This window comes from Protomyctophum bolini (assembly GCF_963924005.1).
Source record: "Protomyctophum bolini genome assembly, chromosome: 9".
In the NCBI taxonomy this organism is placed as follows: Eukaryota; Metazoa; Chordata; class Actinopteri; order Myctophiformes; family Myctophidae; genus Protomyctophum; species Protomyctophum bolini.
This window is the reverse complement of record NC_137870.1, coordinates 19,933,213-19,960,817: the sequence shown is the minus strand read 5'-3', so window position 1 is coordinate 19,960,817 and position 27,605 is coordinate 19,933,213. Positions and strand designations below refer to the sequence as shown.

The 27,605-nt window shown below is 41.8% G+C and overlaps 1 protein-coding gene across 1 annotated transcript; it reads right to left on the bottom strand.

Moving 5' to 3' along the window:
• Positions 1–4,439: 4,439 nt before the first annotated feature.
• On the bottom strand, positions 4,440–6,274 carry LOC308321768 (kelch domain-containing protein 3-like; the record flags this gene model as incomplete). The annotated part of the gene is made up of 3 exons (XM_080772858.1): positions 4,440–4,461; positions 4,564–4,664; positions 5,132–6,274. 3 exons carry the CDS (start codon positions 6,272–6,274, stop codon positions 4,440–4,442), a joined length of 1,266 nt encoding a protein of 421 aa, XP_080628984.1.
• Between the last annotated feature and the right edge of the window lie 21,331 nt (positions 6,275–27,605).

The window sequence follows — 27,605 nt, the reverse complement described above, 5'->3', positions numbered from 1 at the left end:
CCTATACTTTTATCAGAGTTATAGCTTACTAGACCTTCAGGCAAAATAGAAAGATATGTCACCATAATCACTGGAGGAATGTCATTGTGGATATCTGAAACGGTAATTTTGACTATAGGAAGAACTGAATTACAGATATCTGGAATACATCCAGTCTAGCTAGCCTATTACAGTAAATGTTAAAACGGCTTGCCATACACTGCCATGGGTTAGAGAAGGGGAATTTAGGGAGTTGGCAATGGGCTTGTGTGCATGTGTGTGGTTTTTTAATACAGTGCCCATCGTATCTGTCTGCCAAGGTTTACTTCCTCCAGAACAGACAGCCCTATACTGTATGTCACACACGCACACACATATGTGAGCACGGAGGCACACACGCAGGCACACACACACACACACACACACGCACACATTATCATCATAACACAATATCATGAGCAGTGTTGTTCATTTAGAAGGGGAACAGGCTAGCCTTCTGTTCAGCCTTCAGGTATAAGGTGTGGACCCCACCCCCTTTCCTCTCTTTCATTTGTCGCTTTTTTACGCCCTTTACTTCTGCACTGCGTTGAATCCTCCAGGGTAGACAGGGAGCCCATCACTCCCTGCTGACAGGTGCCGCCCGGTCCGTATCGTACAGTATGTGAAAATATCCCCCACCCCTCCCAGCTTCCCTCCCATGAACAAGGGCCGATTGTCAAAGAAATGTCAGAAGTTATTTTGGAAAACAACGGAGTGGTGAAAATAGCCGATCTGCAAGCTTCTAACGCTTCACATTAGGAGCTTGTAGATCTGGGGTCCATGGGAAGACGCATTTCTGTTTCGGGTCCCCGGCTAAAAATGGTTTTACACCACTGCTGCACTGTGAGCTTTGACCATTTAATTCATATATTTAACACACACACACACACGCACACATTATCATCATAACACAATATCATGAGCAGTGTTGTTCATTTAGAAGGGGAACAGGCTAGCCTTCTGTTCAGCCTTCAGGTATAAGGTGTGGACCCCACCCCCTTTCCTCTCTTTCATTTGTCGCTTTTTTACGCCCTTTACTTCTGCACTGCGTTGAATCCTCCAGGGTAGACAGGGAGCCCATCACTCCCTGCTGACAGGTGCCGCCCGGTCCGTATCGTACAGTATGTGAAAATATCCCCCACCCCTCCCAGCTTCCCTCCCATGAACAAGGGCCGATTGTCAAAGAAATGTCAGAAGTTATTTTGGAAAACAACGGAGTGGTGAAAATAGCCGATCTGCAAGCTTCTAACGCTTCACATTAGGAGCTTGTAGATCTGGGGTCCATGGGAAGACGCATTTCTGTTTCGGGTCCCCGGCTAAAAATGGTTTTACACCACTGCTGCACTGTGAGCTTTGACCATTTAATTCATATATATTTAACACACACACACACACACACACACACACACACACACACACACACACACACACACACACACACACACACACACACACACACACACACACACACACACACACACACACACACACACACACACACACACACACACAATCTGCATGCTAATTAGCTGCTATCCAATTGATAGATTAACACTCAACAGTCAGGTTCTCAAGAAACCTGTCGCCCATGCATGGAGAGTGAGGAAGGCACTTGCATGGAGGGCCCTGAATGGGCCAGCGTATGGAACTTCAACCTCCCCCGTAAAATCAATCTCAGCTTCTTCTATGCAACGGTGGACCCTGAAGCCAAGCCTGCAGAATACTCTAGGTGCTACACCAGAATGTTGTGCACAGTACTTAACACCAGCAAGAGACAGAGTACATATATGTTACCAACAAGAACTTGTATGGTGGAATGGCAAGGGTGGGAAAATAGAGAAATAGACTATATATAGCAGGACACTGCCAAAGACATCAATAACTGCCAGTCAGCAAATTGGTGCTGTGGGAACCAACACACCGGCATCGATCACAGGGATGTCTAACATACGTGAATGTACTCAAGAACGACGCAGGGAGTACCAAAGAACTGGCTAGATGTATGGAGTTGCTAGATAACAGAGGAGTGTGGATGTATTGAGTATTGATAATACATGCTGCAGAGAGAGAGAGAGAGAGATAGAGTGAGAGCTACATGGCTTCCCCAGAAGGGGATGACGATATAATCGGCAACCCCAGTCCCCCGATTCCTGCCGTTTACTAGATTGCATGCCTGATGAAGAGGCTAATGGTGATGTTGATGGAGGTTAAATGCTAATGTCCAGCTTGGACTGTGTAATGTAATGTATGAAGTCACTTAAACCGATTCCTTGAATTATTGATGGGCAGCATTTATCAATAATGGCACCTCTGCTGCATTTGGGCCTCAGTGGAAGGGGAGCTGAGTAGATTAACAGCAAAATACATTAAAGCTCATCCGCACGCCCACAGCACACAGGGCAGACTGACAAACACATGTAGTTACATGATGTGTGTGTGTGTGTATGTGTGTGTGTATGTGTGTGTGTGCATGAGCGTGTGTGCACTTGCGTGGGTGACAGACAAACAAAATTAAGATGAAACATGGAGATACAAGGTTTCATCTCAACAGTGAGCAAAAGATTGTTATATATTCAGTGAATTGGTAAAAGAAATACCTCCCTAACATGGAAGGCTTCGGCTTGTAACACTGACACATTCTGACTTAATGATGTGGTCGAGCCCAGCTCTTGCACGTCAGTGTTGCGTAAGCTTTCAGCATTTCGGCAACACATTCCCTCGATCTGGAGGTAAAGAAATGGTCATTCTAGCATAAATAATGCTTTTAACATCACCTGTCTGACCCAGATCACATAGGGCTGAGCCCCAATTGTTCTGATGATCTGATCCGTTAAGTGAGTTTATATCACACTGGTAAAAACAAACAGAGGTGGGTATGTTTTGAATCAAGGGTGGACAGAATCTACTTTTGAAAACAAGCACGCCACATGACATCATGTGGCAGCCAAGTCTATGGACTTATAATGTTTTAATGTTTTCTTAACAAGTACTCTAGAAAAACCACAGAAAAACAGCCACCCCCAGCCCAGTATATGGACTTTAATGTTTGTTTAGAGTACCGTTTTAAGAAGTGGAAGAGCGAGATATATCCAAATAGTGGAAGTCAGTAGGAAGTCAGGCAGTTTACTCTGTACGACTGAGAATGCATAAACACTGATGCAAGTCCCTGCAACACACACGCACGCGCGCGCACGCGCACACGCACACGCACACGCACACGCACACACACACACACACACACACACACACACACACACACACACACACACACACACACACACACACACACACACACACACACACACACACATTGATTCACATTTATTTATATCCACCATAACACCACTAAGACCAGTTTAATGACAAATATGCCAATACATGCACCATACATTTATACTTCCAGTCCTTCGGGATGTCAGGGCCAGGGGCAGTGTTTTCCTGGCAATACAATAATAGCAATAAAGGATAGTATGGAGTATGTTTGTTTAGCCACAGGCTTGAATTTAAATTGTTACAGTGTGTTCCACAGCATGTAACTCCATTCTCTCACCTATTCTTTTTAATTCGTCAATTGAATTTAGTTCAAACTCCCACTGCACAAGGGATTGATAGTCTTCCCTTCCCTTCCCTGATAAAGGCAATTCGAGGGACTATTTAGTAATCAGTTGTTATAAACAAATGGTATTTACTATATAAAATCCATGAGGTTTTTATTATATTTTATCAATGTTTTTGCACAGTTACTAGAAGCGTAGTTATGGATTAAACTATAGGACAACTTAAAAGAGAAAGTAAAATATGCAATTTTTTGGCATGGGGTATTCGGGCAAGTGGCTAAATAGGGAGGTACTAGGGGCTGACATATAGTGTGTCATAGGCTCAATCATCAGTTTGTGGTCACCCTCCTTCACATTCAATAGATCCTGTGATTTTTTGTGGTCAGATGTATTTTTCTGGGGTCTAGTATCATTATAGTATTTAGGAAATCGCCGTAACATTTAAATTAAATTAAAAATTAAAATAAATACATATTTACATTTAGCCACTTGCCGAGAAAATTGCAAAAACGCGACAAAGCGACAAATGGTAGAGGGGGGGATCACAAGTGTGAAGTGAGTGGCGCTCTTATCATTGCGCATACACCACATTCCATGCTCAGCCAATCAAAACATTTACACTCAATTCAAACGCTACATCATGAACCTTGGTTGTTGTCCTTTAAACAAGCTAATGTATTCTCCACTGGTCCATTACAGTAGAAAGATACTGAGACACAAAAGATGGTCACCTTTGGGATGGGAGAGTACCTTGCTTCAACAGGACTGATCTCATACTTTTATAACTGAGCATGGTCATGATGATCTATCTGTCTGAGGGCCAGGAAAGTGCAGTAATCTGAAATGGGGGATGATGACCCCAGCTTACGTAGAATCAGTAATCCAGCTATACGGGCAGAGACATGGACGCTCACGTCACAGCAGGAAAATCGATGTATACACAAGAATGCTATGAATGGCACTTGATGACTACATCGAAAACGCGTACCTCATAGACCTCCCGTAGGTCATGGACAAGGTCAGGGAGACAGATGAGTCTGGCTGCATGGGCAGCCAGAACCGGCGGTGAGCAAACCCACACTCTGGGAGCTAAGCCAATAAGCACAGCCAGGAGGGGAAAGAGACACAGCACCTACAGTATGTAGGCACACTGTGGCGTGACAGTGGAGCTAGCAACACTGCAGAGCTCAACCCTGATGCTGGATAAAAGGGAGTCGAGGGAGCGATCCAGGAGTCCCGAATTCGTATTGACTGGTCAACACTCTCACATCACATCATCGCAATATGTTAAAAAAAAACACACACAAAGGTCTCCACCTTTGAAAGTAATTTCCCTCTTATTCTCAGTTCTCTCTTTCATATCTGCCCGTTCCTTCAAACAAAGCAATTGTTCTACATTCATTCCTGATTAAGTTTAACTGGGAGTACAAGTTCATGTTCCTTTGATGCCATGCCCTGGTAACGTTCAGTTCGTAGTAGTTCTGTTTTCCTATGATGCTGCTTGGTGGGTATCACAAGCAAACTCTTTTTAAATTCGGAGCTCTCTTCGTCTTTACCTTTTCTGCAGTTGTAATTTTTTTTCTCTTTCTGTTGGTAGTCATGGATGCCAGTTCCCACCTGATGTCATGTGGGAGTTCAGACTGCTCAAGACCATACTGAATAACTGCAAGCTTGCACAATGTCTTCAGACTGGGACTTAAGTCTAAAATGTACAGGTAAGACATCTCTGCTTCATTTTCATCTTCACCTTCAAGACCGTCAATGTCCAGTGGAACGGGTGTGTATCTGTATCCTCCAAAGAGGATGATAAGATCTCCCACCATGCAACAACACATCCTACACATCCAACATGGGCTTTTTCCCCTGGGCTCAACCTTCTTCCAGGAGAAGGTCTCTGGACTGAATTTCCACAGATCATTGAAGCTCCGGTCCAAAAGAAAGTTGGAGCCACCAAATATGTACAGTTCTCCATTGTAGGCAAAGGCTGAATGACACGCGCGTCCTTCTGGAAGAAGCTGTGCTGAAGACATATTGAGCCAGAAGTTGGTCTCTGTGTCAAACACTCTGATGTTGTTGTAATTTATGTGAATCTGGTGTGCTGTGCCCCCGAATACAAACATCTTTGTTCCTATGATGGTGGCAGTGTGACATTCTGAAACAGGTGCTGGTGTGCCTCTGGCGTTGATTATAGACCATGTCATTGTGGTTGTGTCTAACTTGTGGATGTCATTGTAGGTGTGTTTAGTCAGCTTGTTGAACCCTCCAAAGATATACATGACCTTCCCCAAGACACAGGCTGAATGACCACACCTCGCCTCTGGGACAGTCCCAGAAATCTTGGAATTTAACCATCTGTGGGTGTTGACATCAAATAAATAAAGCACATTGCAGCATTCTCTTGTGTACATATATCCTCCCCAGATGTAGATGACACCTTCGATCAACACAACTGTGTGGCCATCGCGCATAGATGGAACTTCAAGAGGACTTTGAACTCCACCAGCTGCCACTAGGGGCAACTTGATCCAGCACAGAGACACTGTGTTGAAGACCTGTACATCAATCTGAGCCATGGCATACATGCATTTAGGACTATCCCATGCACAGAACCCTCCAAAGGAGTACACCTTGCCCCCCACTGCCACAGCAGCATGAAGGTGCCTGTTTGGGCCTTTCAGATGCACTGTCCAGTGCAACATTTCATACACCATCAGAAGAATGTTAAAGATGAAGTATTCTGGTCTCGCTCCATGTAATAATAATCTCCAATTGCGCAAACTTCCACTTATATTTGTACAGCGGCATAAATGTCAGCTGATGCTTGGTCAATTGTTGAGCTAGTCAATGCGGGAAGAATTGGCTCCCCTAATCAATCGACTTGTACCTAATATATGATCTACCTACAGTTAATAAATGCTACCAGCACAGGGCTCCAGAAATCCCCTTTGCCATGCAGTAGAGTAGACAGTCACTGTTAAGCAGCTTGCACACTGCATCCGTATTCTTTGCCTGAAATTGTTACACGTACAATAGCTAAATACGACTTTACGTTGTGTCAATAAGGTTTGCACACTGTCATAAAAGTCTTCGGATCAGATTCCATTTCTGTCTTTTGCAACATGCAACAAGCTGAAGAACGAAGCCGCTGGATTCAGGAAAGGCTAATTGCCTTTCCAATGCGACTATACAATTTAGAATGGGAATTAAATGCTTAAAGTGTGTGTGTGTGTGTGTGTGTGTGTGTGTGTGTGTGTGTGTGTGTGTGTGTGTGTGCGCGTGTGTGTGTGCGTGCCCGTGTGTGTACTGCCAGCTGCTGTTCAGGATTATAGAATTTGTCATTTCTTTTTAATGTGGCTCCAGCCTCCAGTCCAATATAGCAAAGCATCAAACTGGACCAATGAAACCATTGGGATTATACCTGCTTCTTCTTGATCAGCAGGTCAAACTCTTGTCGTATCTGATGGAACCACATTTCAATGATTTAATTGATATAGCCTAATAATGTTAAACTAGACTGACCAACAGGGACGTGTTTGGATAGACGCATGGGCACCATTCACAGCTTGCACCCTATTTGGAAAATAGGTACTTTGATGGCCTGCTGATAGCAGCTGCAGGTAGGACACCTACTGTTCTTCCTGTACCTCCTAGCTCTGTGACTTGACCACTATTACCATATAGGGGGACAATGGGGGTAGGGAACCTGGGAGACCACCTTTTCCCTTTGATGTCTTTGTTCTGATCTATATAAAGTCTACTGAAAATGTCTATCTGTGTGTGAGTTGCCCACAAGCCGAGAGGCTGTAGGGTGCATGGATCAGGCCATGCAGTTGTACTTTGCCAATACATCTGGACACTAGGAAACCCTCATTCATCTGCGTTTGTCCTCCGTGTTTTTGCCTGAGTATTTACTCATGTTCATGGGCTAAATAGTTTTGTTCATATACTTCAAAGTGGAGTTAATTTACTTCACTCTCCTAGCTCTTTACGAGGTTTTCACATGGGCCCTGATCCAGAAAGGTTGAGAAGCACTGATTTAACAGACAGACCCTATATTGTAAAAAGGATTGAGGTCGTGCCTTCATTGGTCAAAAGCCACTAAGATACATTCGTCAACGATCTCCTATAAATACCTGGGTACTAATTATGCTAAACTAAAAAAGGAGCCCTATCTAGAATTATCTTTCTGCGGAAACTCAGATATTTTTGTTAGCAGCAAACTCCTGGTGTTTATTTTCAGAGCATTTTGGTCTTATTTCATGCAGTACTGCAGTATGAGGGTCATCCTCATTTTAATAGCACCTTTTGATCAATAAAGTATATCATCATCATCATCATCATCATCAAGCTAGATCGATATTGGCTATGTATTATATGCCTCGCGCTAAATCCTTTGAATCAGAGGGACAGATTTAATTTAGAAGAAAGAGTACTGGAGCACACAGGCCGCCTTTTGAATTGCCGGTGTAGACTAACATTTCAATGATATTACATCTTCATCAGTGTTAACAGAGAGAGGAAGTATTTATATTTATTGGTTGTTAGTAATCACCTTGTAGTTAAGAGTGAACTCAGCCTATATGTCTCCATTCCACCAATAATCAGTGTGGCTGCCACAGATACACATAGGCCTACCACAATAGTGCAGCAATGTAGAACATCTACTGTAGAAATACATACATAAAAGCATGTACAGGCATTTAGTTTATACTTAGATAACCCATTAAAATGAAATAAGCGTGTCATCTTTTGCTTGTCTGATAATAAAGGTAATCCTTTTCGTCACATTTTTACAAAGTTGTTATTTCCACCAGACCGAGGCTCTGTATTGTCATGTCTGTCTGTCTGTCTGTCTGTCTGTAGCTAAACTTGCAAACAACCTCAAGCAATAAAATGTTACACTATCTATATATGATGTACACAAATTATGCGTGAAGTTGTGGCTTAATTGTTTAAAAGGTTGCACTGCTTAAAAAGAAGAAGAAGCTCAACACCATAGTTGAAAAATGTACAACTCTTGGTGACCAGATAAAAACTACAGACGTGAACGGGCAGAAATAGATGTTCAGCACCTAGTCATGCTGCTGCCGGTCTTCGAACTTGTTACTGTAAGTCAGTAGTTTAATAGTAATATTGGCAAATTCGGATGCAATGTCAGGAGCCGACCCGGGAATAAAGTGTGGAACCAAGAAATGTGCAACTGTGCAAAATCAGAAATAAACGTACAAACAAGGTTTTGCCTCACAGGGCAGGCAAACTAAACAGACTAAACTAAACTAAACAGCATGTACACGTATGCAAACCCAGCAGAGAACAGTCAGAGAATAACAGCCACATGGGAGGGGGAGCAACGACATAGGGGAAAAGTCAGAGAGGCGACCCAGGTGTAGCATAGAGTGTGACAAGCAAAGCCCAAAGGACCCAAGGGGGAAAGTCGGAATGATTTAATTTAATCTAAAAACCCCAATTAAAACTCTTCTGTGTAAGACAGGGTGATCAAAACAGATGGGGATACATGAAGGCAAATGGAAGGTTTAAAGCTTCTGGTTGAGCACAATGAACTCATCAAAGATATCTAATCATGCTGTCAATGTATGCCATCCATCCATCCATCCATCTTCAACCGCTTATCCGTAGTCGGGCCGTGGGGGTAACAGCTCCACCAGAGAGCATATACATGTATTGTAAATGCATGTATTGCCATCTAGCAATTTTCCATCTTAGATCTCTACATTGTTATTCCATACAAGGCTTCAGAGTTCAGACCCTGCTCTAAATGGTAATGGTAAATCCAAGGCGCTTTACATAGATTCGAACCGCTGACCCATGGATCATTGGAAGATCTGCTCTACCTCTGTTAGGCAGTCCAGACACCGAGATATTTTAAGTCCTCGACAAGTTTGTACATCTGGTGATAGTAAAGGTTCTGTCCTCTGTGTTAAATAGTAATGAATACCATGAATTTTGTTTTCTTGCATTGAGCTTGAGGCAGATCTTCCTACATGCCTTTTCTCCTGACAGTTGTAGTCTCCTTCCTTTGTCTACTGTGTCTGAGACTAGGGACATGTCATCTGCATAGTCGATGGTGTGTGTGGGGGGGCATGCATTAGTCCAACGTCCCGTTAGTCCGACAATACGTGGCCGTTTAAGATTCAACCGTGGCTTCCGTATGTGGTTAGGGTTATTGTTATTGATATGTCGATTGTCGGACTAACGCTACGCACCTGTCATCGGCTATGTGATGGAACAACAAACTTGCTTACTTTGCCTTGCTGCAGCATGAATGCATTGTCTCCTCCATGCCACTGATTGCGAGTCTCGGGGCATGGTGCATTGGTGCAAACTTGCAAAGCCACAATAAACAGGCAGGGAGTCACCCTAGGATGCCCAGGAAGGGAGCCAGTGTATCACCCTAGGATGCCCAGGAAGGGAGCCAGTGTATCACCCTAGGATGCGCAGGAAGGGAGCCAGTGTATTACCCTAGGTTCCCAGGAAGGGAGCCAGTGTATCACCCTAGGATGCGCAGGAAGGGAGCCAGTGAATCACCCTAGGATGCACAAATCTCATCTCTCTTCTGTCTCACCATCGTGGGGCTGAACGTTAGTTCTGGTCCGACTACAGCTTTTAGTTTAGTTTAGTTTTATTCGTAATAAAAAAAAACAGTACAAAAAAGGTAACATCAATAAAAGAGAAATATGTGCAGGTGAGAAAAGAAACCCATGGAGGGCATGTGGTTCTCACCAAAGATAATCAACAAATATAGTAGACAAAATAATCAACAAATACAAATACACTTGTGTGAAGTGTGTGTGACCGTGTGTGTGTGTGTGTGTCGTGTGTGTGTGTGTGTGTGTGTGTGCGTGTGTGTGTGCGTGCGTGTGTGTGTGTCTTGCTATCATCTGCATCATCTTATCACAGACACCATACAATATGTGTGTCAAAAGCCTTTCTGGAAGTCAATGAAGGTGATCATTGCCGAAGTTTCCGCTTCCTGAAAGCTCACCTTCCAGTATATCCTCCTCAGATCCATCATCTCCTTGACTGCTGTGCACTCAGGGCAAAAGCCATTAACGTTACCAAAGCAACAGGTCACAACTATCACAGCCTGTGGAGCACAACAAACTGACACTCTGACACAAAGTCAAATGGCTGAACGCCTTTGGAATACTTACACGGCTTAATGAAGCAAAGGCGACAATACAGGATTTCAGCACTGATTGCCTCATATCTAAATATAGGGAGGCTATATCTAAAAGATATAATGACCATGAGAACTGTTGCTATGCAATTCTTGATGCATGGTGATAGAATAGGCTATATGTGTGAAGATGACAACCCTAATGGTCAAAGGAATTAACCACTTTCAACCTGGTATCCCCACTATTGGCATGACATTATAGGTGAAAATGTGAAATTGAACATTTTGACCAGGTGTTTATCCTGAAGCTTCAGTAAACAAAAATGCAATAGTTAAATACGGTAGCCTTTTTTTTTTTTAAAGAAAAAAAGTTAAGAAAAAGGATTTGAAATTATATTTGTGACAAAGATCTTTGAGGGGCGCTAGTACCTAGCTCCTACACCTATAGCTTTTGGTTACCATCCACAAACTTCGTCTTAAACAAACATTACGTTTCCATTGACAATGAATGGAGAATTTTACATCATAGTGTCTGAGCAAATAGGCATAGTGTCTATGTTACGTCATGATGATGTACAATCATAAGAGTGCCCCTCACTTCACACAGGTGTGATTTTTTCCCCACTTCAAACATCTCTGTGTTGAATCTTCAAGCAAAAACACACATCACTATAATAGAATCGTCTGCCAAGAGAGATTAGAATCAACATCGCCTGTGTAATCTATACACACACCACCCTTTTACTTTCAATATTGGTTTTATAGGAACCTCAGGATGCTTAATATTGACATAAATGGCATTGATCCCCACGTTACCCAAATGGAGCTTGTCAGGTGCTTTGATGACAGCCTGGAGGTATGCATTGTTTAAAATTAATAGCTCATTGATCAGTCTGGATGCAACATAAATAGGAATGGCAACCATGTGAACACAGCTGTCTTCACTGCTATTGATCGCCCTTCTCCTGATGATTGGTCTTTAGTGTTGTCACTGTCGGCCTTAAACCATGTATGTTCAAAACACTTACTTTTCAGGAAATGGAAACAAAGAACCAGTATGCGTTATTTACTCACAAGCTGTTCATACTTTTGGTACTGTGGCCTAATTATTATATTAAAATCTTTCATGCATTTTCTAAACAAGTCTTAATGGCTTTCAATGTGATGTCTTCATTTTGAGCATGTAAGCCTAATCAACCTAACCTTTTGTGAATTTTCTAAAATGTTCAAAAATATAACTTGTATCGCTATTTTAATAGCACAATCATTTATGAAATTATTTAGACAAAAAAATATGAAATATGATGATACATGGTTTCTGCCAAACCGCGACAATATCGCTGCTTATTGATCTCCCATCTCTGGTCATTGCCCTTCAATATAGCCTACAGGTGTGTGTGTGTGTGTGTGTGTGTGTGTGTGTGTGTGTGTGTGTGTGTGTGTGTGGACGGATGTGTCTGTTTGGGAGAGGCATGGAATGGAACATAATGAGCTAGTCTTAAGTGACAACTAGTGACCATATTCATGATTCCATGGATTCATTTCTCAACATTCTATAATCTGTAAGGTGAGATACATCTTCAGTTCCTCATCTGTCCTGTAGGGGACACTGTTGAACTGTGGCAGTGGTCAGAGCGAGGTGTGTGTCAGAGGTGTGTGTGTGTCTGTGTGTGTGTGTGTGTGTGTGTGTGTGCGCGTGCGTGTGCACGTGCGTGCGTGTGGGGGGCTTGTCATTGTCCAGGGATACAGTAGTGTCCATAATGTGTGACTTCCAACTCTGCTGCAACTTCCTGAAGTCACCGGTTAATTCCCACAAATGACTGTGAGGAAGTCAGTTGTTGTTAATTACTTCACATGCATAATGACATAATGTGTGCTTGTGCATCCGCTCAAAAGTATTATAAGATATAAGATATAATATTATATATCTTATAATAACAGAGAAGACAGAAATGCAATGTGTGTGACTCTGCATACCTGTGTATGTCTGAAAGGACAAACATTGGAGCACTTCATTTGTCCTTGCATACCTTTACATCTGTGTGTGTGCGTGCGTGCGTGCGTGTGTGTGTGTGCGTGCGTTTGTGTGTGTGTGTGTGTGTTTGCATGCGTGTTTGCATGTGTACATGCATGCTGGGTGTGAACATGTTTGCGTAGCAGCTTGCATGTCCTTGCCAGCGTATGAATAGTCACTTTGAATTAGTGAGTTTGTTCGAGTTTGTGCTCTGGCGCACACGCTCTGTGTGTGTGTGTGTGTGTGTGTGTGTGTGTTTGTGTGTTTGTGTGTGTGGTTACAAGCGTAACCCTGTGAGTGTATGCCCTCAGACAGAAGGCAGAAGGGTGTTTGGGAGAGATAAATAAATTAAGTGGTGACAGCTCTCCTCTCGTTCCCTCTCCCCCTCTCCTTCTCTCTTTCTCTCTCTCTCTCACTCTCTCTCTCCCTCCCTCCCTCTCTGGGTCTCTCTTTTGACAGTTCAAAGTCTGTCAAACAACTTTAGTGGGCCCAACTGGGCCGTGGCAACAGGAAGCACTGCATGAGTGCATGCGTGTGACCTGTCAGCTGCCATAAAATATTTGCTGACATTTGGTTGTGCATTACATTCACCCATTCACACACACATTTACACACCGATGCCAGAGGAACCGTGCAAGGCACCAACCTGCACATCGGGAGCAATTAGGGGTTCAGAGTCTTGCTCAAGGACACTTTGACACTAACTCTGGGGGATCGAACTGGGAACCTTGCGGTTCCCATCCAGTCACTCTACCCCTGAGCCAATGCCACCCCATTTCCACAAATAGCCATGTGTTACGCTTCTAGACACGCTAGTTTGGCAGAATGTTCTCGCTCAGAATAGTGATGATAGGGTTGGTTAACATGGGAAACAGTCCCTGACACTGACTAGCACTGACAGATATGTAAAAGCACAGGAAACACTCTAGCCGCTTATCTAATTTAATATCAGAGGTCCATCAGAGAATTCATCTATATTTTATTTTGTGTTTTGCTCACTTACAGTTTACTAACTTTTCTCTGTCATGCATCTTTGTTGTTTCCCTTGTTGACGTCTCTCTCTCTCTCTCTCTCTCTCTCTCTCTCTCTCTCTCTCATCCATCAGAGGAAGAGGAGTCAGTCCATTAGCCGGAAGGACGGAGCATCAAATGTTGCTTAGAAGTTAACCTCAAACTATGTTTTGGATCTGTTAGCCTGTGTGCGTGCGTGTGTGCGTTCGTGTGTGTGTGCGTGCGTGCCCACGTGTGCGCACGCGTGTGTGCGTGTACTCAAACCAAATGTCTTATGATTGCATTGGTATCTACTCTAGCAGCAGATGTCCTTACTGGCAGTTTGTCTTAATTACATCAACACCAGCAACAGTCATGATGACTGATGTACAAAACACTGTCTATGTTTGGACCATCTTGTTCATATATTATCCTTAAATAAGGTGTTAAATAAGGACGCTGAAGTGTGCATAATTATGCTGTGCTTATAAAATGTGTCGCATAGAAAATGTGTTGACCTTGTTACTTCTGCTCAGTAACTGCTAGTCCATCTGCTAATTGTATTGCTTTATTTTTACACCTATTTATCCATGTATTGTAGAGGGTCTGACCTCCACCTATATGTCCTTACATTACAAAGGCGTTGATTCCCTCCAGGAGGGGAGGGGGGTACTGAAAGGGGCCTACTTTATTGCAATGGAAACGGTAGATATTTTCGTTATGCGGTGTGGTGTGGTGTAGTGTTGTGTCACTTGTGTGGTGTGGTGCTAACACTGCAGTTGAAATCCAGCTATAGAAACATCATATTATGACTAGCCTCGGAAACCCAGATGTTTTTATTTCCAGGGAGAGGGGCCGAGTCCACTTAGATTTGCCATACAGTAGTAGCGCAAACGTTGCTCACTCTCTGCTGATTTCTGATCGTCTACACCATTGTTAAATTGACGCACACACGTACACACCATAGACTGTAAAAAAAATAGGTACACAACCACACACACACACACACACACACACACACACACACACACACACACACACACACACACACACAAATCTGGATGGAGTTTCTCTCTCTCTCTCTCGAATCACGATCATGACAGCCTTTGCTGTCACTTCCATCTCTCTCCCCATTTCCTGTGAGTCTTCTATCCTATCAATAAAGACATAAAAACCGAGAGAGAGAGAGATGGACCCGTCCTCTTACAGTCGCAGTATTCATATCAGTATTCTATTCAATAATATATGATTTTACAGCCGGTGGAGGGCAGCATTATGCTCTGCAGAGTGCAGCTTGTGCAAAGTGAAGAACAAAGAGAGTAAAACAACAACACAACTAAAGGGGGGTCACGGTGGCACAGTCGGTATAGTGCTGTCGCCTCACAGCTATAGGTCCTGGGTCGATTCCCGCTGGGGACGCACACACACACACACACACCCCTTTGTGGGCGCTGGGGGCATGTTCCCTCCTCTGCATCATCAGTGCCCATACCCGGGGCGGGGTTGGCGAAAGGGCCTTTCTGTGTGGAGTTTGCATGTTCTCCCCGTGTCCCCTAGGCCCTCACAAAAAACATGCAGTAATCCTGGTCTCTAAACTACCTCCCCCTGGCCATCCATGGAGGGGAAAGAAACTGGTTTACCATTTTACCGTTTACCATTTTACCATTTACCGTTTACCATTTACCATTTTACCGTTTACCGTTTACCATTTTACCGTTTACCATTTACCATTTTACCGTTTACCATTTTACCATTGTTTACCATTTTACCGTTTAGCGTTTTACCATTTTACCGTTTACCATTGTTTACCATTGTTTACCATTTTACCGTTTACCATTGTTTACCATTTTACCGTTTACCATTTTACCGTTTACCATTGTTTACCATTTTACCGTTTACCATTTTACCGTTTACCGTTTACCATTTACCATTGTTTACCATTTTACCGTTTACCATTTTAGCATTTTACCGTTTACCATTTTACAATTTTACCCTTTTACTTTTTACCTTTTACCATTTACAATTTACCATTTACCATTTACCATTTTACCGTTTACCGTTTTACCGTTTACCGTTTACCGTTTACCGTTTTACCATTTACCGTTTTACCATTTACCATTTTACCGTTTACCATTTTACCGTTTACCTTGTACCATTCTACCATTCTACCATTTACCGTTTACCATTTTACCGTTTACCGTTTTACCGTTTACCATTTTACCGTTTACCGTTTTACCGTTGTACCGTTGTACCGTTGTACCGTTTTACTGTTTACCGTTTTACCATTGTTTACCATTTTACCGTTTACCATTTTACCGTTTACCATTGTTTACCATTTTACCGTTTACCGTTTACCATTGTTTACCATTTTTTAGCCAAAGCCGAGCATCTGTTACACCCAACCAAGTTGCATCCCACCTACTGTCTATTGCAAAAGCAACGCAAGACAAACACCAGAAGAGCAGTTACAACTGAGCTAAAACATCAGAGAACACTTGAAGAGGAAAGAAACCCTGAACCTTTCGTGATTGCTGAACTGGAGAAAGTCCTGCAGGGCCTGAAATGTGGAAAGGCAGCAGGATATGACAACATCTCTCCAGAGTTCATGATACCTCTTGGCCCCCGAGCCCTAACCTGGCTGACACAATTCTACACCAGGATCGTACAGACAAACTTGATCCCAAAGAAATGGCGGACAGCTAAAGTATTTGCCATACCAAAACCTGGCAAGGACCACAAATTACCAGCAAGCTACCGCCCAATCTCCTTACTCAGCGTCCCCTTCAAAATCCTGGAACGCCTAATACTACAAAGTATTTCTCCAAGAGTAGAGGACATTCTCTGTGTGGATCAGGCAGGTTTCCGCAAGGACCGCAGCACAGGAGAACAAGTAAGCTAATTTTCCCTTATTAAGGGGCCAGTTCCGAATTGCAGCCACCTTTAAGGCTGTAAGTCTACCATTTACCATTTTACCGTTTACCATTTACCATTTACCATTTTACCGTTTACCATTTACCATTTTACCATTGTTTACCATTTTACCGTTTAGCGTTTTACCATTTTACCGTTTACCATTGTTTACCATTGTTTACCGTTTACCATTGTTTACCATTTTACCGTTTACCATTTTACCGTTTACCATTGTTTACCATTTTACCGTTTACCATTTACCATTGTTTACCATTGTTTACCATTTTACCGTTTACCATTTTACAATTTTACCCTTTTACTTTTTACCTTTTACCATTTACCTTTTACCTTTTACCATTTACAATTTACCATTTTACCGTTTACCGTTTTACCGTTTACCGTTTTACCGTTTACCGTTTACCATTTACCTTGTACCATTCTACCATTCTACCATTTACCATTTTACCGTTTACCGTTTACCGTTTTACCGTTTACCATTTTACCGTTTACCGTTTTACCGTTGTACCGTTTTACTGTTTACCGTTTTACCATTGTTTACCATTTTACCGTTTACCATTTTACCGTTTACCATTGTTTACCATTTTACCGTTTACCGTTTACCATTGTTTACCATTGTTTACCATTTTTTAGCCAAAGCCGAGCATCTGTTACACCCAACCAAGTTGCATCCCACCTACTGTCTATTGCAAAAGCAACGCAAGACAAACACACCAGAAGAGCAGTTACAACTGAGCTAAAACATCAGAGAACACTTGAAGAGGAATGAAACCCTGAACCTTTCGTGATTGCTGAACTGGAGAAAGTCCTGCAGGGCCTGAAATGTGGAAAGGCAGCAGGATATGACAACATCTCTCCAGAGTTCATGATACCTCTTGGCCCCCGAGCCCTAACCTGGCTGACACAATTCTACACCAGGATCGTACAGACAAACTTGATCCCAAAGAAATGGCGGACAGCTAAAGTATTTGCCATACCAAAACCTGGCAAGGACCACAAATTACCAGCAAGCTACCGCCCAATCTCCTTACTCAGCGTCCCCTTCAAAATCCTGGAACGCCTAATACTACAACGTATTTCTCCAAGAGTAGAGGACATTCTCTGTGTGGATCAGGCAGGTTTCCGCAAGGACCGCAGCACAGGAGAACAAGTAAGCTAATTTTCCCTTATTAAGGGGCCAGTTCCGAATTGCAGCCACCTTTAAGGCTGTAAGTCTACCATTTACCATTTTACCGTTTACCATTTACCATTTTACCGTTTACCATTTACCATTTTACCATTGTTTACCATTTTACCGTTTAGCGTTTTACCATTTTACCGTTTACCATTGTTTACCATTGTTTACCGTTTACCGTTTACCATTGTTTACCATTTTACCGTTTACCATTTTACCGTTTACCATTGTTTACCATTTTACCGTTTACCGTTTACCATTGTTTACCATTGTTTACCATTTTACCGTTTACCATTTTACAATTTTACCCTTTTACTTTTTACCTTTTACCATTTACCTTTTACCTTTTACCATTTACAATTTACCATTTACCATTTTACCGTTTACCGTTTTACCGTTTACCGTTTTACCGTTTACCGTTTTACCATTTTACCGTTTACCATTTACCTTGTACCGTTCTACCATTTACCATTTTACCGTTTACCGTTTACCGTTTTACCGTTTACCATTTTACCGTTTACCGTTTTACCGTTGTACCGTTTTACTGTTTACCGTTTTACCATTGTTTACCATTTTACCGTTTACCATTTTACCGTTTACCATTGTTTACCATTTTACCGTTTACCGTTTACCATTGTTTACCATTGTTTACCATTTTTTTGCCAAAGCCGAGCATCTGTTACACCCAACCAAGTTGCATCCCACCTACTGTCTATTGCAAAAGCAACGCAAGACAAACACACCAGAAGAGCAGTTACAACTGAGCTAAAACATCAGAGAACACTTGAAGAGGAAAGAAACCCTGAACCTTTCGTGATTGCTGAACTGGAGAAAGTCCTGCAGGGCCTGAAATGTGGAAAGGCAGCAGGATATGACAACATCTCTCCAGAGTTCATGATACCTCTTGGCCCCCGAGCCCTAACCTGGCTGACACAATTCTACACCAGGATCGTACAGACAAACTTGATCCCAAAGAAATGGCGGACAGCTAAAGTATTTGCCATACCAAAACCTGGCAAGGACCACAAATTACCAGCAAGCTACCGCCCAATCTCCTTACTCAGCGTCCCCTTCAAAATCCTGGAACGCCTAATACTACAACGTATTTCTCCAAGAGTAGAGGACATTCTCTGTGTGGATCAGGCAGGTTTCCGCAAGGACCGCAGCACAGGAGAACAAGTAAGCTAATTTTCCCTTATTAAGGGGCCAGTTCCGAATTGCAGCCACCTTTAAGGCTGTAAGTCTACCATTTACCATTTTACCGTTTACCATTTACCATTTTACCGTTTACCATTTACCATTTTACCATTGTTTACCATTTTACCGTTTAGCGTTTTACCATTTTACCGTTTACCATTGTTTACCATTGTTTACCATTTTACCGTTTACCATTGTTTACCATTTTACCGTTTACCATTTTACCGTTTACCATTGTTTACCATTTTACCGTTTACCATTTTACCGTTTACCATTTACCATTGTTTACCATTTTACCGTTTACCATTTTACAATTTTACCCTTTTACTTTTTACCTTTTACCATTTACCTTTTACCATTTACAATTTACCATTTACCATTTTACCGTTTACCGTTTTACCGTTTATCGTTTTACCGTTTACCGTTTTACCATTTACCATTTTACCGTTTACCATTTTACCATTTACCTTGTACCATTCTACCATTCTACCATTTACCATTTACCATTTTACCGTTTACCGTTTTACCGTTTACCATTTTACCGTTTTACCGTTGTACCGTTGTACTGTTTACCGTTTTACCATTGTTTACCATTTTACCGTTTACCATTTTACCGTTTACCATTGTTTACCATTTTACCGTTTACCGTTTACCATTGTTTACCATTGTTTACCATTTTTTAGCCAAAGCCGAGCATCTGTTACACCCAACCAAGTTGCATCCCACCTACTGTCTATTGCAAAAGCAACGCAAGACAAACACACCAGAAGAGCAGTTACAACTGAGCTAAAACATCAGAGAACACTTGAAGAGGAAAGAAACCCTGAACCTTTCGTGATTGCTGAACTGGAGAAAGTCCTGCAGGGCCTGAAATGTGGAAAGGCAGCAGGATATGACAACATCTCTCCAGAGTTCATGATACCTCTTGGCCCCCCGAGCCCTAACCTGGCTGACACAATTCTACACCAGGATCGTACAGACAAACTTGATCCCAAAGAAATGGCGGACAGCTAAAGTATTTGCCATACCAAAACCTGGCAAGGACCACAAATTACCAGCAAGCTACCGCCCAATCTCCTTACTCAGCGTCCCCTTCAAAATCCTGGAACGCCTAATACTACAACGTATTTCTCCAAGAGTAGAGGACATTCTCTGTGTGGATCAGGCAGGTTTCCGCAAGGACCGCAGCACAGGAGAACAAGTAAGCTAATTTTCCCTTATTAAGGGGCCAGTTCCGAATTGCAGCCACCTTTAAGGCTGTAAGTCTACCATTTACAATTTTACCGTTTACCATTTACCATTTTACCGTTTACCATTGTTTACCATTGTTTACCATTTTACCGTTTACCGTTTACCGTTTACCATTGTTTACCATTTTACCGTTTACCATTGTTTACCATTTTACCGTTTACCGTTTACCATTGTTTACCATTTTACCGTTTACCATTTTACAATTTTACCCTTTTACTTTTTACCTTTTACCATTTACCTTTTACCATTTACAATTTACCATTTACCATTTTACCGTTTACCGTTTTACCGTTTACTGTTTTACCGTTTACCGTTTTACCATTTACCATTTTACCGTTTACCATTTTACCATTTACCTTGTACAATTCTACCATTCTACCATTTACCATTTACCATTTTACCGTTTACCGTTTACCGTTTTACCGTTTTACCGTTGTACCGTTGTACCGTTTTACTGTTTACCGTTTTACCATTGTTTACCATTTTACCATTTTACCGTTTACCATTTTACCGTTTACCATTGTTTACCATTTTACCGTTTACCATTGTTTACCATTTTTTAGCCAAAGCCGAGCATCTGTTACACCCAACCAAGTTGCATCCCACCTACTGTCTATTGCAAAAGCAACGCAAGACAAACACACCAGAAGAGCAGTTACAACTGAGCTAAAACATCAGAGAACACTTGAAGAGGAAAGAAACCCTGAACCTTTCGTGATTGCTGAACTGGAGAAAGTCCTGCAGGGCCTGAAATGTGGAAAGGCAGCAGGATATGACAACATCTCTCCAGAGTTCATGATACCTCTTGGCCCCCGAGCCCTAACCTGGCTGACACAATTCTACACCAGGATCGTACAGACAAACTTGATCCCAAAGAAATGGCGGACAGCTAAAGTATTTGCCATACCAAAACCTGGCAAGGACCACAAATTACCAGCAAGCTACCGCCCAATCTCCTTACTCAGCGTCCCCTTCAAAATCCTGGAACGCCTAATACTACAACGTATTTCTCCAAGAGTAGAGGACATTCTCTGTGTGGATCAGGCAGGTTTCCGCAAGGACCGCAGCACAGGAGAACAAGTAAGCTAATTTTCCCTTATTAAGGGGCCAGTTCCGAATTGCAGCCACCTTTAAGGCTGTAAGTCTACCATTTACCATTTTACCGTTTACCATTTACCATTTTACCGTTTACCATTTACCATTTTACCATTGTTTACCATTTTACCGTTTAGCGTTTTACCATTTTACCGTTTACCATTGTTTACCATTGTTTACCATTTTACCGTTTTACCGTTTACCATTGTACCGTTTACCATTGTTTACCGTTTACCATTTTACCGTTTACCATTTACCATTGTTTACCATTGTTTACCATTTTACCGTTTACCATTTTACAATTTTACCCTTTTACCTTTTACCATTTACCTTTTACCATTTACAATTTACCATTTACCATTTATTATTTTACCGTTTACCGTTTTACCGTTTACCGTTTTACCGTTTACCGCTTTACCATTTACCATTTTACCGTTTACCATTTTACCATTTACCTTGTACCATTCTACCATTCTACCATTTACCATTTTACCGTTTACCGTTTACCGTTTACCGTTTTACCGTTTACCATTTTACCGTTTACCGTTTTACCGTTGTACCGTTGTACCGTTTTACTGTTTACCGTTTTACCATTGTTTACCATTTTACCGTTTACCATTTTACCGTTTACCATTGTTTACCATTTTACCGTTTACCGTTTACCATTGTTTACCATTGATTACCATTTTTTAGCCAAAGCCGAGCATCTGTTACACCCAACCAAGTTGCATCCCACCTACTGTCTATTGCAAAAGCAACGCAAGACAAACACACCAGAAGAGCAGTTACAACTGAGCTAAAACATCAGAGAACACTTGAAGAGGAAAGAAACCCTGAACCTTTCGTGATTGCTGAACTGGAGAAAGTCCTGCAGGGCCTGAAATGTGGAAAGGCAGCAGGATATGACAACATCTCTCCAGAGTTCATGATACCTCTTGGCCCCCCGAGCCCTAACCTGGCTGACACAATTCTACACCAGGATCGTACAGACAAACTTGATCCCAAAGAAATGGCGGACAGCTAAAGTATTTGCCATACCAAAACCTGGCAAGGACCACAAATTACCAGCAAGCTACCGCCCAATCTCCTTACTCAGCGTCCCCTTCAAAATCCTGGAACGCCTAATACTACAACGTATTTCTCCAAGAGTAGAGGACATTCTCTGTGTGGATCAGGCAGGTTTCCGCAAGGACCGCAGCACAGGAGAACAAGTAAGCTAATTTTCCCTTATTAAGGGGCCAGTTCCGAATTGCAGCCACCTTTAAGGCTGTAAGTCTACCATTTACCATTTTACCGTTTACCATTTACCATTTTACCGTTTACCATTTACCATTTTACCATTGTTTACCATTTTACCGTTTAGCGTTTTACCATTTTACCGTTTACCATTGTTTACCATTGTTTACCGTTTACCGTTTACCATTGTTTACCATTTTACCGTTTACCATTTTACCGTTTACCATTGTTTACCATTTTACCGTTTACCATTTACCATTGTTTACCATTGTTTACCATTTTACCGTTTACCATTTTACAATTTTACCCTTTTACTTTTTACCTTTTACCATTTACCTTTTACCATTTACAATTTACCATTTACCATTTTACCGTTTACCGTTTTACCGTTTACCGTTTTACCGTTTACCGTTTTACCATTTTACCGTTTACCATTTACCTTGTACCATTCTACCATTCTACCATTTACCATTCTACCATTTACCATTTTACCGTTTACCGTTTACCGTTTTACCGTTTACCATTTTACCGTTTACCGTTTTACCGTTGTACCGTTTTACTGTTTACCGTTTTACCATTGTTTACCATTTTACCGTTTACCATTTTACCGTTTACCATTGTTTACCATTTTACCGTTTACCGTTTACCATTGTTTACCATTGTTTACCATTTTTTTGCCAAAGCCGAGCATCTGTTACACCCAACCAAGTTGCATCCCACCTACTGTCTATTGCAAAAGCAACGCAAGACAAACACACCAGAAGAGCAGTTACAACTGAGCTAAAACATCAGAGAACACTTGAAGAGGAAAGAAACCCTGAACCTTTCGTGATTGCTGAACTGGAGAAAGTCCTGCAGGGCCTGAAATGTGGAAAGGCAGCAGGATATGACAACATCTCTCCAGAGTTCATGATACCTCTTGGCCCCCGAGCCCTAACCTGGCTGACACAATTCTACACCAGGATCGTACAGACAAACTTGATCCCAAAGAAATGGCGGACAGCTAAAGTATTTGCCATACCAAAACCTGGCAAGGACCACAAATTACCAGCAAGCTACCGCCCAATCTCCTTACTCAGCGTCCCCTTCAAAATCCTGGAACGCCTAATACTACAACGTATTTCTCCAAGAGTAGAGGACATTCTCTGTGTGGATCAGGCAGGTTTCCGCAAGGACCGCAGCACAGGAGAACAAGTAAGCTAATTTTCCCTTATTAAGGGGCCAGTTCCGAATTGCAGCCACCTTTAAGGCTGTAAGTCTACCATTTACCATTTTACCGTTTACCATTTACCATTTTACCGTTTACCATTTACCATTTTACCATTGTTTACCATTTTACCGTTTAGCGTTTTACCATTTTACCGTTTACCATTGTTTACCATTGTTTACCGTTTACCGTTTACCATTGTTTACCATTTTACCGTTTACCATTTTACCGTTTACCATTGTTTACCATTTTACCGTTTACCGTTTACCATTTACCATTGTTTACCATTGTTTACCATTTTACCGTTTACCATTTTACAATTTTACCCTTTTACTTTTTACCTTTTACCATTTACCTTTTACCTTTTACCATTTACAATTTACCATTTACCATTTTACCGTTTACCGTTTTACCGTTTACCGTTTTACCGTTTACCGTTTTACCATTTTACCGTTTACCATTTACCTTGTACCATTCTACCATTCTACCATTTACCATTTTACCGTTTACCGTTTACCGTTTTACCGTTTACCATTTTACCGTTTACCGTTTTACCGTTGTACCGTTTTACTGTTTACCGTTTTACCATTGTTTACCATTTTACCGTTTACCATTTTACCGTTTACCATTGTTTACCATTTTACCGTTTACCATTTTACCGTTTACCATTTTACCGTTTACCATTGTTTACCATTTTACCGTTTACCATTGTTTACCATTTTTTAGCCAAAGCCGAGCATCTGTTACACCCAACCAAGTTGCATCCCACCTACTGTCTATTGCAAAAGCAACGCAAGACAAACACACCAGAAGAGCAGTTACAACTGAGCTAAAACATCAGAGAACACTTGAAGAGGAAAGAAACCCTGAACCTTTCGTGATTGCTGAACTGGAGAAAGTCCTGCAGGGCCTGAAATGTGGAAAGGCAGCAGGATATGACAACATCTCTCCAGAGTTCATGATACCTCTTGGCCCCCGAGCCCTAACCTGGCTGACACAATTCTACACCAGGATCGTACAGACAAACTTGATCCCAAAGAAATGGCGGACAGCTAAAGTATTTGCCATACCAAAACCTGGCAAGGACCACAAATTACCAGCAAGCTACCGCCCAATCTCCTTACTCAGCGTCCCCTTCAAAATCCTGGAACGCCTAATACTACAACGTATTTCTCCAAGAGTAGAGGACATTCTCTGTGTGGATCAGGCAGGTTTCCGCAAGGACCGCAGCACAGGAGAACAAGTAAGCTAATTTTCCCTTATTAAGGGGCCAGTTCCGAATTGCAGCCACCTTTAAGGCTGTAAGTCTACCATTTACCATTTTACCGTTTACCATTTACCATTTTACCGTTTACCATTTACCATTTTACCATTGTTTACCATTTTACCGTTTAGCGTTTTACCATTTTACCGTTTACCATTGTTTACCATTGTTTACCATTTTACCGTTTACCATTGTTTACCATTTTACCGTTTACCATTTACCATTGTTTACCATTGTTTACCATTTTACCGTTTACCATTTTACAATTTTACCCTTTTACCTTTTACCATTTACCTTTTACCATTTACAATTTACCATTTACCATTTATTATTTTACCGTTTACCGTTTTACCGTTTACCGTTTTACCGTTTACCGCTTTACCATTTACCATTTTACCGTTTACCATTTTACCATTTACCTTGTACCATTCTACCATTCTACCATTTACCATTTACCATTTTACCGTTTACCGTTTACCGTTTACCGTTTACCGTTTTACCGTTTACCATTTTACCGTTTACCGTTTTACCGTTGTACCGTTGTACCGTTTTACTGTTTACCGTTTTACCATTGTTTACCATTTTACCGTTTACCATTTTACCGTTTACCATTGTTTACCATTTTACCGTTTACCGTTTACCGTTTACCATTGTTTACCATTGATTACCATTTTTTAGCCAAAGCCGAGCATCTGTTACACCCAACCAAGTTGCATCCCACCTACTGTCTATTGCAAAAGCAACGCAAGACAAACACACCAGAAGAGCAGTTACAACTGAGCTAAAACATCAGAGAACACTTGAAGAGGAAAGAAACCCTGAACCTTTCGTGATTGCTGAACTGGAGAAAGTCCTGCAGGGCCTGAAATGTGGAAAGGCAGCAGGATATGACAACATCTCTCCAGAGTTCATGATACCTCTTGGCCCCCCGAGCCCTAACCTGGCTGACACAATTCTACACCAGGATCGTACAGACAAACTTGATCCCAAAGAAATGGCGGACAGCTAAAGTATTTGCCATACCAAAACCTGGCAAGGACCACAAATTACCAGCAAGCTACCGCCCAATCTCCTTACTCAGCGTCCCCTTCAAAATCCTGGAACGCCTAATACTACAACGTATTTCTCCAAGAGTAGAGGACATTCTCTGTGTGGATCAGGCAGGTTTCCGCAAGGACCGCAGCACAGGAGAACAAGTAAGCTAATTTTCCCTTATTAAGGGGCCAGTTCCGAATTGCAGCCACCTTTAAGGCTGTAAGTCTACCATTTACCATTTTACCGTTTACCATTTACCATTTTACCGTTTACCATTTACCATTTTACCGTTTAGCGTTTTACCATTTTACCGTTTACCATTGTTTACCATTGTTTACCGTTTACCGTTTACCATTGTTTACCATTTTACCGTTTACCATTTTACCGTTTACCATTGTTTACCATTTTACCGTTTACCGTTTACCATTTACCATTGTTTACCATTGTTTACCATTTTACCGTTTACCATTTTACAATTTTACCCTTTTACTTTTTACCTTTTACCATTTACCTTTTACCATTTACAATTTACCATTTACCATTTTACCGTTTACCGTTTTACCGTTTACCGTTTTACCGTTTACCGTTTTACCATTTTACCGTTTACCATTTACCTTGTACCATTCTACCATTCTACCATTTACCATTCTACCATTTACCATTTACCATTTTACCGTTTACCGTTTTACCGTTTACCATTTTACCGTTTACCGTTTTACCGTTGTACCGTTTTACTGTTTACCGTTTTACCATTGTTTACCATTTTACCGTTTACCATTTTACCGTTTACCATTGTTTACCATTTTACCGTTTACCGTTTACCATTGTTTACCATTGTTTACCATTTTTTTGCCAAAGCCGAGCATCTGTTACACCCAACCAAGTTGCATCCCACCTACTGTCTATTGCAAAAGCAACGCAAGACAAACACACCAGAAGAGCAGTTACAACTGAGCTAAAACATCAGAGAACACTTGAAGAGGAAAGAAACCCTGAACCTTTCGTGATTGCTGAACTGGAGAAAGTCCTGCAGGGCCTGAAATGTGGAAAGGCAGCAGGATATGACAACATCTCTCCAGAGTTCATGATACCTCTTGGCCCCCGAGCCCTAACCTGGCTGACACAATTCTACACCAGGATCGTACAGACAAACTTGATCCCAAAGAAATGGCGGACAGCTAAAGTATTTGCCATACCAAAACCTGGCAAGGACCACAAATTACCAGCAAGCTACCGCCCAATCTCCTTACTCAGCGTCCCCTTCAAAATCCTGGAACGCCTAATACTACAACGTATTTCTCCAAGAGTAGAGGACATTCTCTGTGTGGATCAGGCAGGTTTCCGCAAGGACCGCAGCACAGGAGAACAAGTAAGCTAATTTTCCCTTATTAAGGGGCCAGTTCCGAATTGCAGCCACCTTTAAGGCTGTAAGTCTACCATTTACCATTTTACCGTTTACCATTTACCATTTTACCGTTTACCATTTACCATTTTACCATTGT